The sequence below is a fragment of the Tribolium castaneum genome, chromosome 1, assembly GCF_031307605.1.
Source record: "Tribolium castaneum strain GA2 chromosome 1, icTriCast1.1, whole genome shotgun sequence".
Taxonomy (NCBI): domain Eukaryota; kingdom Metazoa; phylum Arthropoda; class Insecta; order Coleoptera; family Tenebrionidae; genus Tribolium; species Tribolium castaneum.
Genome location: NC_087394.1, coordinates 21,699,042 through 21,715,787, shown reverse-complemented (window position 1 = coordinate 21,715,787; position 16,746 = coordinate 21,699,042). Strand labels below are relative to the sequence as shown.

The window sequence follows — 16,746 nt, the reverse complement described above, 5'->3', positions numbered from 1 at the left end:
ACAAATGTTAGACTGTTAACAGATATTAAATGATTAGAATTTGAACGTTTTTAATCAAGTGGTAAAGGAATTTTTAACACTTAAACTCTTTTACCAGAAAATGTTGTTCTTCCAATTTTTTGCGTTTCTGATAATTTTTGAAGTAATTTTTTTAAAATTCGTTTAGTTATAAGTATTGTGAAAACGAAAATATGCCTAGAGTACGACAAAAAAGAAATTACAGAAATTACCATCAATTAAACAAACTTCAAAGAAGCACAGTTTTTGGAAAACGAATAGGTGTTTTTTCATTTAGAAAAATTGCTATTTGTTTGAATCGTAATCCAAGTACCATTATACGATGTTATCAGTCATTGATTAGAGAAGATTCAGGACAAAGCAGAAGAGGAAGCAAACAAATGAAGTCCAAAATGGTCATCTTCGAATTATGGCAATAATTCAAGTAAAAGAAAAATTTCTGACCAAAGGTCAAGTTTGAATGTTGTCGTACTTCACTTCTGACTGTTTTCCATCAAATTAGGTCATTTGGACTGTTTTTTTTAGATTTCCTAGGTATGTGAAGAATGAGCAAAAACACAGCTTAATCCTGACACACCAAAACTTTTATTTGGAAAGACAACGTGTTTCAACCACAAAGTAGTTATCCTCAGGTGAGAATATACACTGTATACATTGACCACATTATGGTCGAAATGTGTTGAGTTTCGAAATAAAGGTTTGATGGGTCAGGTTTAAAGAAGCGTTTTTGCCCATTCCTCCCATACCAACAGTCTAAAATGATAAAAGACAACATTTGAACCCACCCATTGGGCAAAAGTTTGTCTTGTAATTAAATTATAGCCATATTCCAAGGACGACTATTTTGGACTTCATTTATTTTTTTTAAAGGTATGCTTTCTCTTTTGCGCTGTCCTGGGCCTTCTCCAGACTATGACTGACAACATTGCTTAATGGTACTTTGATTTCTATCCAAACGACTAGCAAACCCCTATTTGTATTTGTATTTGTAGCTTTTTTGCTTTATTTTGACGGATCCATCACTTCTAACAGAATTCACAATTTCGATTTAGCGGCACATAACGTTTAAAATTCATACGTGACTTTTACAATACCTTGTTCTGCTGAATAGCGAATGTCTAAATTGTTCTGCTTAATATAAATAACAATATTCAGAACTCAAAAAATTTATACAGTCGAATTTTGGTCAAAGTGCCTTTTAAAGGGGGTGGTGTCATTTAAAAATTTGGTGCTACAACTTTTAAAAGTACACTAAAAGGTACCCCCTTTAAATAAATATTGACCTGTCCCGGAATTTTTTTATTTTCTGTTTTTTTTCTGAGATATTCAGGAAGGGTCGTTTTTAAAAAATCACCCTGTATGATATTTGATTAAAGAAAAAACAGTAGGTTATAAACAGTACCAAACTATTAGTAGGAACTAGGAACACATATTTTTCTGGTTGCGCCCAAATTTCATTCTCAGAAGGTTGTCACTTCAACTTCCTTTCTTTTTAGTTAATAACTTAACATCAGACAAACAAATCTGTCTAAATTAAGAGCATCTTCGACGATCGCCTCTAACAGTCGAAGCGGTCGTCACCCAGTTTTTTAGAACAAGCATGACAAGCTCGTTGTAATTAGGTACAGCCACAATCAAAAACACAACCGGGCCGCATAGCAAAGATCCGATTAAAATTTTGTAAGCCATGCATTTTAACAAACAGGTTAGTTTACAAACTGTCTAGCTAGTTTACACAATATTCAGCAGGTTTACAAACTAGCTAAACGTACGCATTAACCCTATCATATCGAAAAGATTTATGGCTGCAGTTTTAGGGGTATCATTCTTTTTTGATCGCGACTATACCTACTTCGTGTTGAATTTTCTTGGTGTGGGAATGACTAACAAAAACACAGCTTAATAACCTAATACACCAAACGTTTATTTTAAATATACAACGCGTTTCAACCACAAAGTGGTCATCCTTTTTAAACTTAAATTTCTCCAATTTTCGACGAAATCGGAGATTTTAAGGGTGCAAATTTTTCTTGGAACACCCAGTATTCACTATGTGTGGCCTCCCATAAAGTGTCCCCACAAAAACATTAAATAATATGAAATTTTCATTTTGATCAATATATTTAAGAGTATTTGAAATGTTTGAAGAAGACAATGAAATCTCGAAACGTCGCCGAATAATTCATAACCGATTTTTTAAATTCCTGTTACTAAATAGCTACTCTATAATTCGTAAAATCTGTTCCCCTTGAGGAAAAAGGTTCGATGCTGCGTAAACATAGCACTTCCTGCGGTTCAGTAATTGGTTTCCTGACTCCAGTCAGAACATTGCATGTAATTTTCTTCGTTCTTCACATTATCGTTATTGTCGTCCAATGACGTCAAATGACCTCGCCTTCATCTTCGTCGTGGACTTGCTACAGGAGCTCTAGGAACCGGCATTACCTAGGAGGAAAGCCCTCGCTACATCTCCGTTTGTTTTCTTGTATTTTTTTCATTTTTGTTCGTATATTTAATTTTCGTTGTATACAAAGTTGTTCAATATAATCCTTAAACTACTGATCCTTCTAAGGGTTTTTTATTTGCTCCAAACCAATTTTGCTCCTATCTAGAGGTACAAACAATCCCAAACCCTTATTTTCAACGTTGAAATTATCTAACAAATTATAAATAACTTTAAAAAAATGGCTGGTTTTGCTTAAACTCCGATTTTGTCTCATTTTTGTATGCGGCCTATCAGTTTATTGGATAATGTGTTGTAAAGGCTAGATGTTTAATGTTTACACAGGTGCAGTCACTCAAAAGTTCATCCTTTCAATACTACTGTTTTAATGCTAACAAAAAAATCGTTTTAATAAACAAGTAAACCACACCCTTCATGAGACACCTGCAGACTGGTTTCACCTTTTTAGGGACTCATCAGTGCAGCGCAGTCTGGTGAATGGTGGAGATTTTGTGAAAAAAATCGTCACTATTAAATTATTTAAACTTGTTCTCACAATTTTTAAATAAACGTATCAGTCTTGTTAGACTTCTAAAGAGATTACTTCTTCATTTAGGCTGCCGATATCTGAAGAGTGATGATGAGACTCTAGCATTTAATTTTTATAACTTCAGTAGATAAAAATTAGAGTTCCTAAATTATTTTAAATATGAACCATGAAATAAAAAATACCAAAATTTTTCAAAGACTCAAAGCTGTTGCTTGTAATATTACCGAATTTGGTAAACTGTTAAGGTTACCCAAATATGAAGAGTCTGTTTAATGTTAATCCCCATTTGTAATGTAATGTGATGTAATGAAATGTAAAGTTTTCCCAAAAAACAGTAAAACTGAAAACTTAACAGAAAGTTTAGCCAACAAAACTGTATACTTTTGTAAATATCTACTTTAAACAATACATTATAATTTTGCTGTATCAGTATATTTGACAATATGTGAGAACACTGTTTAGTAAATAATATTCAATTAAAGTGAACTGTGATATCTTGCTTGCCTTCAAAAACTTGTCAAATTTTTTGGTTCCCGACACGTTCACGACGTTTACGGCAGCAATTCAATTTGTAAATTAATTATAATGTAGACTTGTTATTTCAGTATACCTTGTTACGAAATTATTATCGCAGTAGGTATTTAAATTACAAAGTTTCAAAAATTATTTTATTTGTGATTGCCAACATTTTTTAACTTTTTAGGCAAAATGTCTGAAAGCATTCATAAAATAAGGCTATTGTTATGGAAAAACGGTACTCTGGTAAAACGAAGTTATGAAGCAGTACTTTTGGAATGGTTATACCCTGTAATAATATGTCTGTTTGTGATTTTCTTATTGAGGCCTCGTTATGAGGTTTCTGATGTGAACCAAACAATTTACGAAGGATTTACTCCCAAACCTGGATCCCTCTGCTTTATTTCCAGTAATAAAACAATGTAAGAAAATGGTAATATCTCTCTATTTCACAAATAATCAGGAATTATATTCCTCTGCAAGTGACTATGCTATAAGTCTGACTCAATTTAAGAAAAGATTCAGTTTTATGTACTTATAGGAATTTATTTTAAACATGGTGAATTTCTATATGCCTCATTTGCTTCTTGTCGTTTTGGTTTCGAAAAAATTTGTTACTGCATTTGTTGGTGGTATAGCACTAATAATCTAGGTATTTTTTTAAATAGCTCTATTGCGTATTCGCCAACAAGTCCGCTACTAGAAGATATACTGAAAAAAGTGTGTTTAGATGAAACAAAACCAAAAATAAGTATAAAAAGCTTCAAAAATTCTAACGAACTAAATGCTGCAATAAAAAAAGACAAATTTTCTTTTGCTTTACAAAGTGACGATTTTTTGTTCGGACTTACGGACAGACGCAAATTGCCTGATAATTTAAATATTAATCTGCGGTAAGTTCCACTAGATTAAAATCCATTAAATGATATTTTAATGTTTAATAGACTTCCCTCAGAAAATTATACCACTAATGATATTCAACCATGGTTCACAAATCTACGGTATCCACTTGATCTAACATCAGGTCCAAGAAACTATTGGGAAGATGTTGCTGAAGAACCAGGTAATTGTATTACATTATTATGACACATAACAATTTAATTGTTATGTGAACAGGTTACGAGAGTAGAGGTTTTCTTTATTTACAAACATTTATAACTCTGGCTCTTACTAATAATTCACAAAGTCCTAAGATACTAATAAATCGATTTTCGTATCCAAAATGGTCAGAAGACAAATTTTATTCTAAAAAATCTGAAACTCTAACTGGGTTCCTCTTAGTTTGCGCGTTTACGTATACAGTTAATAACTTAGCAAAGGATATAACAACCGAAAAAGAAAAACAATTGAAGGTACGTTCACAATGTTCTACAGCCTGCTTCGTTTAGAAATATTGAAAGTTCTAATAAAGATATTTATTTGAAAGTTGGTACTCAGCCATAATCCATTGAGTTCTGCCCAATGAAAATATTTTCAAGATGGCGGCACTTCCGGTTATACTTATACCTAAAGTCGCTTCTATTCTTATTTTAAATAGAATGTTATGTTTTTCACTGCGTTTTTTGGATTAGCTGAGTTATATTAAGAAAATTTTTATCAGCTTTCCCTAAACCTAAGTTTAACTGTTTCTGAGATATTTAGGATTTTTTGAAAATTTTTAGATTTGCACCTGTCACTTAAAAAATCGGTAACTCTCTTAGTTTGAAAGAATTCGAAATCATATTTTGGAGAATTAAAAGAAAAAGCCTATATCTGTTCTCCAGTGTGTTCAAAAAAGAAGTTAATAAACCCAAAAACTTTAAGGTTAAGTTTGGACAACTTCAAGTACCCATAACTCAATTTTTTCAAATGGTATGTCCCAATTTTTATTTTATTAGATGAAGGAAAATTTTTTTCTGCATCGCTCTGTATTAGCATCTAATTGAAACTAATTGAATGTTGCTTTATATAAACTTTCTCACATTTTTTCTCTCATTTCCATGACAACCTATGAGAAAAAAGTAAAAAAACAACTTTAAACATTTTGGGTTTTTTATTCTTTTTCAGAAATTTGAAAATACCAAAGGAAAGATTATGATTTCCTTTTTCAAACGAGCTGAAAAATATTTCCAAATTTTAAAAAATGGCAAAGTAATTGATTTTTGAACTGGAAGGTGCAAATCAAAAAAAAAAATTAAAAACCCTAAATATTTTGTAAACGGCTAAATTTAGGTATAGGAGAAGCTCATAGAAACTACCTTAAAATAACTCTAGTAATCCAAAAACGCATTAAAAAATATAACTTTTCATTTAAAATAAGAAAGTTGATAGCGACTTCCGGTAAAATCTGAAGCGCCACCATCTTGAAGAGATTATGGTTGTACGCAAAATTTTCAGATGGTTATCATTATTAGAAATGCCAATACTTCTAATGTGACCTTTAGACGAAACACCCTGTATAATAATTAAAATTCTCCACCAACTTTAAGGAATCTATGAAAGTGATGGGTCTTCCTGGATGGTTACACTGGTTAGCATGGTTTCTACGAGGCTTACTCTTAACACTCGTGACGGTTATTTTAATGACTGTTCTTCTAAAAATTGCCTTTACAAGTAGACCAGTGTTTGTCTCTTCTGATGGTACCATTATATTCGTATTTCTTCTACTTTTTGGATGCAGTTGCATAACGTTTACGTTTCTACTATCCACGCTATTCTCCAAAGGTGATAAAAGCAAGTGATAATAACAATACAAATGATTTACGTTTCCAGCAACTACTGCAGTTATAGTATGTACTATTCTATACATAGTCGCAGTGGTGCCCGCATTTCTGCTGCAAACGCACAATGACGTACCACCACAAGGTGCAAAGATGGGAGCATGTCTCTTAGCTCCTAGCGCAATGTTTTTCGGAATATCAGTTTTGTTCAAGTTTGAAGGAATTGGAGAGGGTAATTTAAATAAAATAAGGCAATCGGTGGAAACAATTCCTGGAAAGTTGGATTTTTTTAAACGCTTTCTTTAGAGTTAAATTAACATATATCAAAAGTTCCCAAGCGTGGTGGGTGAGCTCGAGGAAGGAGAAAGGGTTGGAACTAACATTTTTTGTTTTTTTGCTTATATCTCAGAAACGGTCACTCCTATGAGTTTTTATCTTCTCACCAAAATTAAAATTGATAAAATTTTCTACAAAAAAGTCCTGTGCATTTTTTTGTAGGACTAACCATAAGCGAGTTATAGGGGTGGAAATAAATAATTATTTAAAAAACGTGTTTTAAAAGAAAATATCTTGTGATTTGAAAAACTGACAATAAATTGAATTTATTGAGTCCAACACTATATTAAAGGAGTAATGGAGAGACCTGAAGGTCATTGAAGTCGTCTTTGGATGCTGCATTTTCGTTTTCAATGCAAATATTGAACACTGAATTATACTCCTGTTCAATACAATATTAATAGATAGGTGATTTAACATAGATGTTTTGAATAAAACAACAATAAACTAAAAGCATTGAGTCCAACAATTCATTCTATCAAATCCATAGATAAAATAAAATTTTCTATTTGAACCAAATCGACCATTTGGAGTTCAACTGAATTATTTTCAAAATGCTTTCGGAACTACAAAAAATTGCTGCCAAGTTTGAAATTTTAAATAGTAACCACACATATTTATTTCATATTTAAATTTTCTCTCTTACGCTGAGTAAAACTTACCCAAGTTGTTGATACTTATGTGCCACAGTTTTTGACATGTAATTTTTTTGTCAAAGTTTTCATTTGCAAGAGTCTATCTAAGACATCACAGCCTTGAACCCTTTGCAATGAATGAATAGTTTTTTTGCATTCGATAACCAAACGTTCAAATTGTCTTCTAGAATTTTCAAAATTATCAACTGTCAAAATTCATGGGTATTATGATTTTTTCAAAATGGTTATCAAAAACTTAGTTTTTTCAAATAAAACTGCCCTATTTTCTTAACGACAATTGAAGAACATTTTTATGAAGACTTTTATCAATACGTCCTATACCTATTTCTCACAATTTTTGAAAAAAATAACAAAAAAACGAATTTTACTTCGTAATTTTCATAGTTACTCAAGTAGCCCTTGCAAAATGATCAACAATTGTCAAACTTCAACATTTTATTTAGTTTCAAGCTGGTTCATTATCGAATAAGCAGTAAAAAAGTACTATAAATTCAGTTTTTTGCGATTATTTCAAAAACTGTAAGAGATAAGATTAAAAAATTAAAGATTAAAAAATGTTAATAAAAGCTTACATAAAAATTGATGTTCTTTTGATTGCTATTGAAAAAACTGTTTTATAATGATTTTTTAATCATAATTTTAAAAAAATCATGATAGCCTTGCAATTTGAAAGCTGCAATCCTAAAGATTTGAGAAAACGCTTCAAACCTTTGACAATCAAAAGCAAAAAAATTGATAATTAAAAAAAATCCCTGCAAATGAAAATTTGAATAAAAAAAAGCATTCAAAAAAATCTATTTATCTAGGAATTTTTTCTACCGATTTGTCTAATTTGACTGAGTTATAAACAAAATTTCTCAATCGAAAATGTAAAACGTATGTTTTGTTAAAGGAAGTCAGTGGGACAACTTGTTTAAAAGCACATCGCCAAGTGACAAATTAACACTTGGTATTATTTTTGTATTCCTAATTGTTGACACATTGTTGTATATGGTTCTTGCTCTTTACTTGGAAGCAGTATTCCCAGGCGATTTTGGAGTACCACAACCGTGGTATTTCCCTTTTACGCGAGCTTACTGGTGTAGCAAACCTCCAGTTTTAAGTATAGATTTCTTCAAATTGCTGTAATACTGCTAATAAAATACATAGGGACTGAACAGCCAACTGAAATGAAAGGAAATTTTTTTGAAGAATTTTCGGAAAAACTTCCGGTCGGAATAAAACTAGTAAATCTTTCCAAATCATTCGGAAGTCATACTGCAGTGAAAAATCTAAATTTGGACATGTATGAAGGCCATATCACAGTTTTGCTTGGACATAACGGTGCTGGTAAAACGACCACCATGTCTATGATTTGTGGGATGTTTCCGCCTTCCGGTGGAACAGCCATTATAAATGGGTATGACATAAGGACCAACATCCGCAACGTTCGGGAAAGTATGGGGATATGTCCTCAACACAATGTGCTCTTTGACAATTTAACAGTTCGGGAACACTTGCATTTCTTTGGTGAATTGAAAGGACTGAAGAAGAACGAAATCAATGAAGAAATTGATGACTATATCAAAGTTCTGGACTTGGAAGATAAGGTAATTTTCTGGAAAGAATCAAGTTTATGCAGTCATTTATTTCATTTAGAAAAACACCTATTCGAAAAATTTGTCTGGAGGTATGAAAAGAAAGCTAAGTGTTGGGATAGCACTGTGTGGCAAGTCTAAAGTAGTGATGCTTGATGAACCAACAGCTGGAATGGACCCTTCGGCTCGGAGAAAAGTTTGGAATTTGCTCCAGAAGCAAAAAACTGGTAAAAATCGTCAAAATTTAACCTCATCTTTTAGAACTCCCCTTTAGGACGAACGATTTTACTAACAACTCACTATATGGACGAGGCTGATTTACTAGGTGATAGAATTGCAATAATGACAGCGGGTGAATTGCAATGTTGTGGATCTAGTTTTTTCTTAAAGAAAACTTATGCTTCCGGTTATTATCTAATCTTGGATGTTACACCAAAGTGTAGACCAAGTGACATTACCAACCTATTGAGAGAATACATACCGTATCTACAAGTCCACTCTCATATTGGCTCTGAGTTAACTTACAAACTGCCCGAGGAGTCACACAAATTTGAGGCACTCTTAGGTACTCTAGAGTCTAGAGCTGGAAGCTTGGAAATTCAAAATTTTGGTATCTCACTGGCAACATTAGAAGAAATTTTTTTGAAGTAACCTTATGTAAAAAATGATTACGTAAAATTGTTGTGCTTGTTTATAGAGTTGGTGCCGATAATGATGGTAAAACTTTAAGACAAAATGAAAATAACAAAAAAGAAAGTACTAAAGATACAAGTCGTTATGAAGGTTTTAGCTTACTACTCAATCAGATTATGGCAATGATACTTAAAAAGGTGTTAGCTACGTTCAGATCTTGGATGTTGTTTTTGATGCAAGTCATTATACCGATTCTGATTGCGTTAACCATCATTGGAACAACCGGCGTAACAACGTCATTTCCTCCAAACGCCATGTCTTTAAATTCGTACACCGAACCAATAATATTAATAGAAAATAATGACTGGAGGGCTAAGATGTATGCGAAAGTCCTTGGAACATATCAAGTTAAAACCGTTAAAAGTCTTACTGAAGAAATTTTAACCTTGGTAATCAAAATTCACATTTTACGACTTATTTATGTTAATATTTTTTAGACGAGTGACTCGCCCATAACTGTTAGAGGACATTACATTGTAGGAGCATCTTTCAACAAAACAGCAGCAACTGCTTGGTTTAATGGTGATCCTTATCACGCAGTTTCGCTGTCTCTTGGTCTCGTGTTGAATACAATCTATAAGGAAACTTTTGGAAAGAAAAAATCGATCAATTTCATTAATTATCCGCTACCTCTCAGTACAGATGCCCAGGTTTAAAGTTTAAGCATTTTTTTACGATTTAAATTTTTGTTTGTAGCTCAAAGCGTCGCAAAATAACAACATGAGGTTTGGAATGCAGTTGGGGTTAGCGGGAACAATTGTTGTTTGCATTTTTATATTATTTTATGTTCGGGAGCGCATCACCAAATGCAAACATCTTCAAATGATTTCAGGCGTAAATCCTTTCGTATTTTGGAGCACGTCCCTTTTTTTCGACATCATTCTCTTCTTTGTGATAATCATTTTCTGTCTCGTCACAATTACTGCTGGAGGTGGTTTAAAGGAGTCTACAGACAAAATAGGTTAATTTTTGTGGTTGTGTCGGTTAGAGCAATTGCAGGTTCGTCAACTAGTATACAATTATATTTTTAAACTGTGTAAAAAGAAGTGTAAAAAAACACTTCAGTGCGAACCTGGATAGGCTCTAACTACGTTTAAAGTCCTAGGATACAGGTTGTTCTGTCTAGACACTACATTAGAAGTATTGGTAGTTCTAATAATTATAGTCATCTGAAAATTTGTATACAACCATAATCTCTTAGGTTCTGCTCAATGAAAAATGCTCAAAAAAAATTTCCTGTTATACCGAAAGTCGCTATCAACTTTCCTGTTTTAAATGAAAAGCTATAATTTTAATGCGTTTTTGGATTACTATCACAGTAAAAAATTTTCTGGTGTTATTCACACTAAAATAACACCAAGAGTGTATATATTCAACTATTTATTAAAAAAGAATACAATACCACAAAGAAACAAAATAACAAATAAATTCAAATTACAAACCTATTTAACAAAAATATATTTAGCACAACACATAAGTCCTTAGAACTGTAAAAGGTTGTTACCACTTATATGTTTTTTCATATTTAAGCAACATTAAATCAACACAATATTATTGCTGCCTTGTTGTAAAATAAATGAACTTATATACTGCCTTTATTTAAAACCACTATTCAGTCTTCTAATTTGGCCCCTTCCTAATCCGCGAAAGCTATATTGTTTCCTCACAATTCATGTCATTAAATTTTGTTTTCTCTGTAAAATAATAACATTTTTAACTAGGTATATTTAATAGTTCTACTTTAATACATTAAAGCAAGAATAAAGTTCTTATAATTGAATCAGTAACTTACCTAATTCTGAGATATTTTTGTAAGTACAGTTTTCCTTTACATTACAAGACTGTACGAACTTTTTGTAACGTAATTTGAAAATTATATCAGCCATTTTAACTGTTCCAGTACATACAGAATGTACAGTACAGTTCAAAAATAAAATACCTTTGCTCAAAAACGGGCGCTTATGTGCAATCTGTACGTATGTCTCTCGTTTAAAGTAAGAAAAGATTATTTATTCTGCCGTTGTATTTTACATTATAAACTGCAAACATGATTGGAGAGTGTAAAAAAATGCACTCTAAAAGGTAAACTTCATTTTTTTATGTAATTTCGACACTGACTGAAAATGTTTTTCAATTATAAGATATTTGGTAAAATATGTATGTAGGTTAACAGTCATTTCAAACATAATCTAGTGTTAAAATTAACTAGAAAAATTAACCACATGTCAAAATGTTTTTTACCTTTAGATTTTTTTTTACTCTGCAGCCTGTATCAGAACTTACTCCCCACCCAAAAGGTGCGTATAGTTTGGGAAATTCTGAAACTAAAGTTCCTTTACAAAAAAAATCTAACTCTTTGCGTTACGTTTGAAAATAACCAATCACAAAAGGCCTAGGATCTGGAGGACTAGGGGAACAAAACACGTTGCTAGGAAAACAAAAAAATAGGTAGAATGCACTACATCTAGGAGAGAGCTTCTGGGATTGGTTACTTTAAGACCTCTCTATCTCGCAAACGAAGAATAAAAGACCTACTTTTTTGAATTTTTGCCATTTCTATTGCTGTTACCACTAGCACCTTTCCGGTGAGTTCTGATACACCCTGTATAGAGTTATTTTAAGGTAGTTTTTATAAGCTTTCCCTGTACCTATATTTAGCCGTTTACAAAATATTAAGGGCCGGTTCACAGAAAGCAAAATTAAGATTTAATTCAAGGTTAAACTAATTCGAATTAAGTTGCCATTTATAAAATGCTTTGACAAATGTCAAGTTAATAGCGAATAAAATTTAATTGCCATAAAAATATTCTGTAAACCGGCTCTTAGGGTTTATAATGTTTTTTTAATTTGCACCTTGCCGTTCAAAAATCGATAACTCTGCAATTTTTAAAAATTTGAAAATGTTTTTTATCTCGTTTGATAAAGGAAGCCTAGATCTTTCCTCTGGTGTTTTCAAATTTCTAAAAAAAGAATAACAAACCCCAAATGTTGAAAGTTAAGTTTTCAGAAATTTAAGCATCCATAACTTTTTTTTTAAATGAAATGACTCAAGACTTATTTCATTAAATCGTAGAGAATTTATTTCTGCATCGATCTGTATTTAGCATTGCCGATACTTATGCAGACAGTTTTCAAGTGTTTGTCAATTTCAACATTTAATGAATTTATTTTCAGAAATGTTTTTTGTGGCAAACTATGCAAAAATAGCTGTGGTTAGTAAGAAATTTTCTACAATGACAAAAAACCAACATAACTTCAAAAGTGTCATAGACAGATATAGGGAATGCAAATACACATTGATGCAGAAAAAAATTCTCCTCTATTTAGAAAATAAAAATTGGGAATTCCCATTTAAAAAAATTAACTTATGAGTTATGAGTACTTAAAGTTGTATAAACTTAACCTCAAAGTTTTTGGGTTTATTAAGTTGTCTTCCAATTTGGAACACACTGGAGAAAAGATAAAGGCTCTCTCTTTTAATTCACCGAACATGATTTCGAAATCACTAAAACTAAAAGAGTTACCGATTTTTTAAGTGACAGGTGCAAATCCAAAAATTTTCAAAAAATATTAAGTATCTCGAAAACGGTTAAACTTAGATATAGGGAAAGCTGATAAAAACGATCCTGAAATAACTCAACTAATTCAAAAACGCAGTGAAAAACATACCTTTCCATCTAAAATAAGAAAGTATAACGGTATAACTGGAAGTGCCGCCATCTTAAAAATAGTTTTTTTGTTAAGCAGAACTGAACTGATTATGGCTGAGTATCAAGTTTCAAAAAAATATCGTGGTTAGAACTTTCAGTACTTCTAATGTAAGGTTTAGACGGAACAGCCTGTAATATACAAATTTTTAGGTGTTTTAATTTTAATATTCGCTTGTTTCTGTTTCTTCGTTTTTCCTTTTATTTATTTATTTTCCCTTCTTTTTAAAATCCCGGCTACTGCATTTAGTATTATATTCACGATGGGAATAATGACTGGTAAATTGTAAATATGATTTAATTTACCAAAAATTTCCTTTTTTATTGATTAGGTATGATGGCACTCCTTATAATACAAATAATACGTTTACAATACCAATCATCAAATACAGCGCAAATAATACATTGGATATTTTTTCCTTCTCCTTTCTATATTGTTGGTAGTGGGATTTCCGAAGCAGAAACCAACAGCCTTATAAGAGGTGCATGTGTAAAAGATAATGTAACAGTTGAACAGTCTTGCAACCTCAATAAAATTTGTTGCGGTAAGTTGAAAAAAATCTTAACCACATTGTTATTAATTAAACAATGTCTAGATATTGATTACTTTTCTTCTGAAGAACATGGAGTAAAAATACATGTAATTGTGTCGCTTATTATGTCAATTGTTCTCCTAATCGTTATTTTTATCATCGAATATGGTTTCTTCGATTTATCGTGCGCAACAAATACCAGTCCACCATCTCACGTAACTCTTGAAAGTGATGTTCAGGCTGAAAACCAAAAAATCAAAAATACCCCCGAAGATGTGTTACGACGCGATTTCGCTGTGGTTCTCCGCGACGTCACCAAATATTACAAGAAGTTTCTTGCCGTAAACCACCTCTGCCTAGGAGTCAAACCTAACGAATGTTTCGGATTGTTGGGAGTCAATGGTGCTGGCAAGACCACAACTTTTAAAATGATGACTGGAGATGAACGTATTTCTTCCGGTGACGCTTGGATCCAAGGATTTAACGTAAAAACACAACAAAAGCAAGCCCAGAAGTACATCGGTTACTGTCCACAATTTGATGCGTTACTGGACGATTTTACGGCCAAAGAAACGTTGGTGATATTTGGCCTTATACGAGGAGTACCTTTTGGTGAATGCATCTCTTTGGCCGAACGTCTTGCTGAAGAATTTGATTTTTCCCAACATCTTAATAAAACAGTGAAAACTCTTAGCGGAGGCAATAAGAGAAAGTTGAGCACAGCTATTGCCCTGATAGGAGATCCTCCGGTTATTTTTCTCGATGAGCCTAGCGCTGGAATGGATCCAGCAACAAAACGGTTTCTCTGGAACGGTCTCGCAAAATTGAGAGATGCCGGAAAATGCTTGGTCTTAACTTCTCACAGTATGGAGGAATGTGAGGCATTGTGTACGAGAATTGCGATAATGGTCAACGGTACCTTTCAATGTCTTGGATCCAGTCAACGACTTAAGAGTAAATTTGCACAAGGATATCTACTTACAATAAAAATCATAAAACATGGGGATAAAGCGTTTGTTGAGGATCAAATTGCAGCGATCGATGGTTTCGTTCAAAAGCATTTTCCGGGGTCTGAGTTGAAAGAAAGGTATCAAGAGTTGGTGTCTTATCATTTGGTGAATCCAAGAAATTTACCTCTATCGAAAATGTTTGGAATTATCGAAGCAGTGAAACGACAACTTAATATTGAAGATTATTCTTTGGGACAGTGTAGTTTGGAACAAGTAAGGATAATGCGTATTTACAATTTATGTCAAGTGCATTTTTTGTAGGTGTTTTTAAGTTTTGCAAGGGATCAAAAGGATTAAGTTTTTTCTGTATATGTTGTAATATGTGTATCGTTCCGTTTAAAATAAATAGATCTTTCTTAAAGTTTAGTTATTTATGCTCGCTCAGGAGTTGTGGGATTAAACGGTGCATCTTAGATTTTTCTTTTATCATCTATATATATAAAATTGCTTTTCCTGACTAACCTATCAAGGCATAGCCTAAACGACTAAGTATAGAAAACTGAAATTTTCACAATAGGTAGCTTTCATAACGTAGGCATGTACTAAGAAAGAATTTTTAAAAAATCACCCCTAAGAGGGTTAAATGGGGTGTTAAAATTTGAATAAAAATCCGTCATTTTTAGAATTATATTTTTCAAAATTAGTATTTGGGCTTTCGGTTAAAAAATAAGAAAGAAGTGTTTCAGGATTTTTTGAAAATCACCCCTTAAGGAAGTTAAATAGGCTGTTAAAATTTGAATCAAAATCCGTCATTTTTAATGTTATATTTTTGAAAATAGTATTTGGGCTTTTAGTTAAAAAAGAATAAAAGAAGAAAAACGTGCTTTAGAATTTTCGAAAAATCAACCCCTAAGAGAGTTAAATAGCGTAATAAAGTTTGCATAAAAATTCGTAACTTTTGAATTTACATTAATTAAAGTTGGTATCTGTGCTTTCAGTGAAAAGTAAAGAATAACGTTTTTAATTGGAAGTACAAGGGGGTTGAACAGAGGTTGAAATTTGTATAAGAATCCGTAATTTTTAATTTGTATCCATACAATTGATACTTAAGCTTTCGGTTAAAGATGAAAAACGTGTGTTTAAGAACGTTTGAAATTTCTACCCCTAAGGAGGTTAAATACAAACATTCGTCATTTTTTAACTTATATTTGTGAAAATTGGTATTTAGGCAGTCGGTAAAAATAAAAAACACGTGTTTCATGATTTTTAGAAATTCCACCCCCAAAACTGTTCACTATCAAAATCCGTCATTTTTTAACTGATATCTATAAAAATCATTATTTAAGCATTCGGTGAAAACTAAAGATACAAGTATTTTATTATTTTCAGAAATTCCACCCCCAAAGAGCTTAAACATAAAAAATCGTTATTTCGGAAGCTATACTCATAAAAAAATGGTATTTGGTCTTTTGATTAAAATGGAAAAAGACGTATTTCTGGATTTTGGAAGTTTGACTCCCAAGAGAGTTAAATATAAAAATCAGTCATTTTCGAAGCTTTAACCAAGAAAATTGGTTTATGAGCGTTCGTCTAAAAATAAAATACGCGTGTTTCAGGTTTAATGAAAATTTCACTCCAAGAGGAGTTACCCAAAAAAATCCTTCATTGTTGAAGTTATACATATAAAAAATTCTTTATTGTTGAAGTTATACATATCAATTAATATCTTAGACATATGGTTAAAAAGGAAGAGGCGTATATTTCAGCATCTTAAGAAATTCCACCCTGAATAGAGTTAAATGCAAATCTCCTTCATTTTTAAAGTTGTATTCGAGAGAATTGGCATATGGTTACGGTTAAAAAGGAAAAAAATGTGTTTCAGTATTTTTAAAAATCACATCCACAGAAGGGTTTAACAGAGAATAAGTTTGTTTGCAATTATGAAAAAAAGCAAAATTTACTCAGGTTCGCATTGGGTCACGGTTTTAATTCACACTAAATTTAAAAAAAGTTCACAATAAAATTATGTGTTTCTAGTTTTTGTTATACTAAGTTTTGCATTGTTTTT

General features: G+C 32.0%; 1 protein-coding gene across 3 annotated transcripts; it reads left to right on the top strand.

Annotated features, from left to right (window-relative positions):
• The first annotated feature begins 3,505 nt into the window (after positions 1–3,505).
• Positions 3,506–15,087, top strand: LOC656043 (phospholipid-transporting ATPase ABCA3-like). Of its 3 annotated transcripts, none has more exons than XM_064358626.1 (18): positions 3,506–3,582; positions 3,715–3,949; positions 4,196–4,420; positions 4,472–4,590; positions 4,644–4,879; positions 5,996–6,230; positions 6,279–6,458; positions 8,111–8,320; positions 8,368–8,807; positions 8,857–9,022; positions 9,070–9,442; positions 9,493–9,877; positions 9,926–10,138; positions 10,185–10,449; positions 13,349–13,474; positions 13,528–13,740; positions 13,792–14,951; positions 15,000–15,087. In XM_064358626.1, exons 2-18 carry the CDS (start codon positions 3,720–3,722, stop codon positions 15,033–15,035), a joined length of 4,812 nt encoding a protein of 1,603 aa, XP_064214696.1. In that variant the 5' UTR covers positions 3,506–3,582; positions 3,715–3,719; the 3' UTR covers positions 15,036–15,087. The 3 variants fall into 3 exon arrangements, with proteins under 3 accessions (XP_064214696.1, XP_064214692.1, XP_064214694.1); XM_064358622.1 differs by having other exon boundaries at positions 3,509–3,644; XM_064358624.1 differs by having other exon boundaries at positions 3,509–3,648.
• Positions 15,088–16,746: the final 1,659 nt, after the last annotated feature.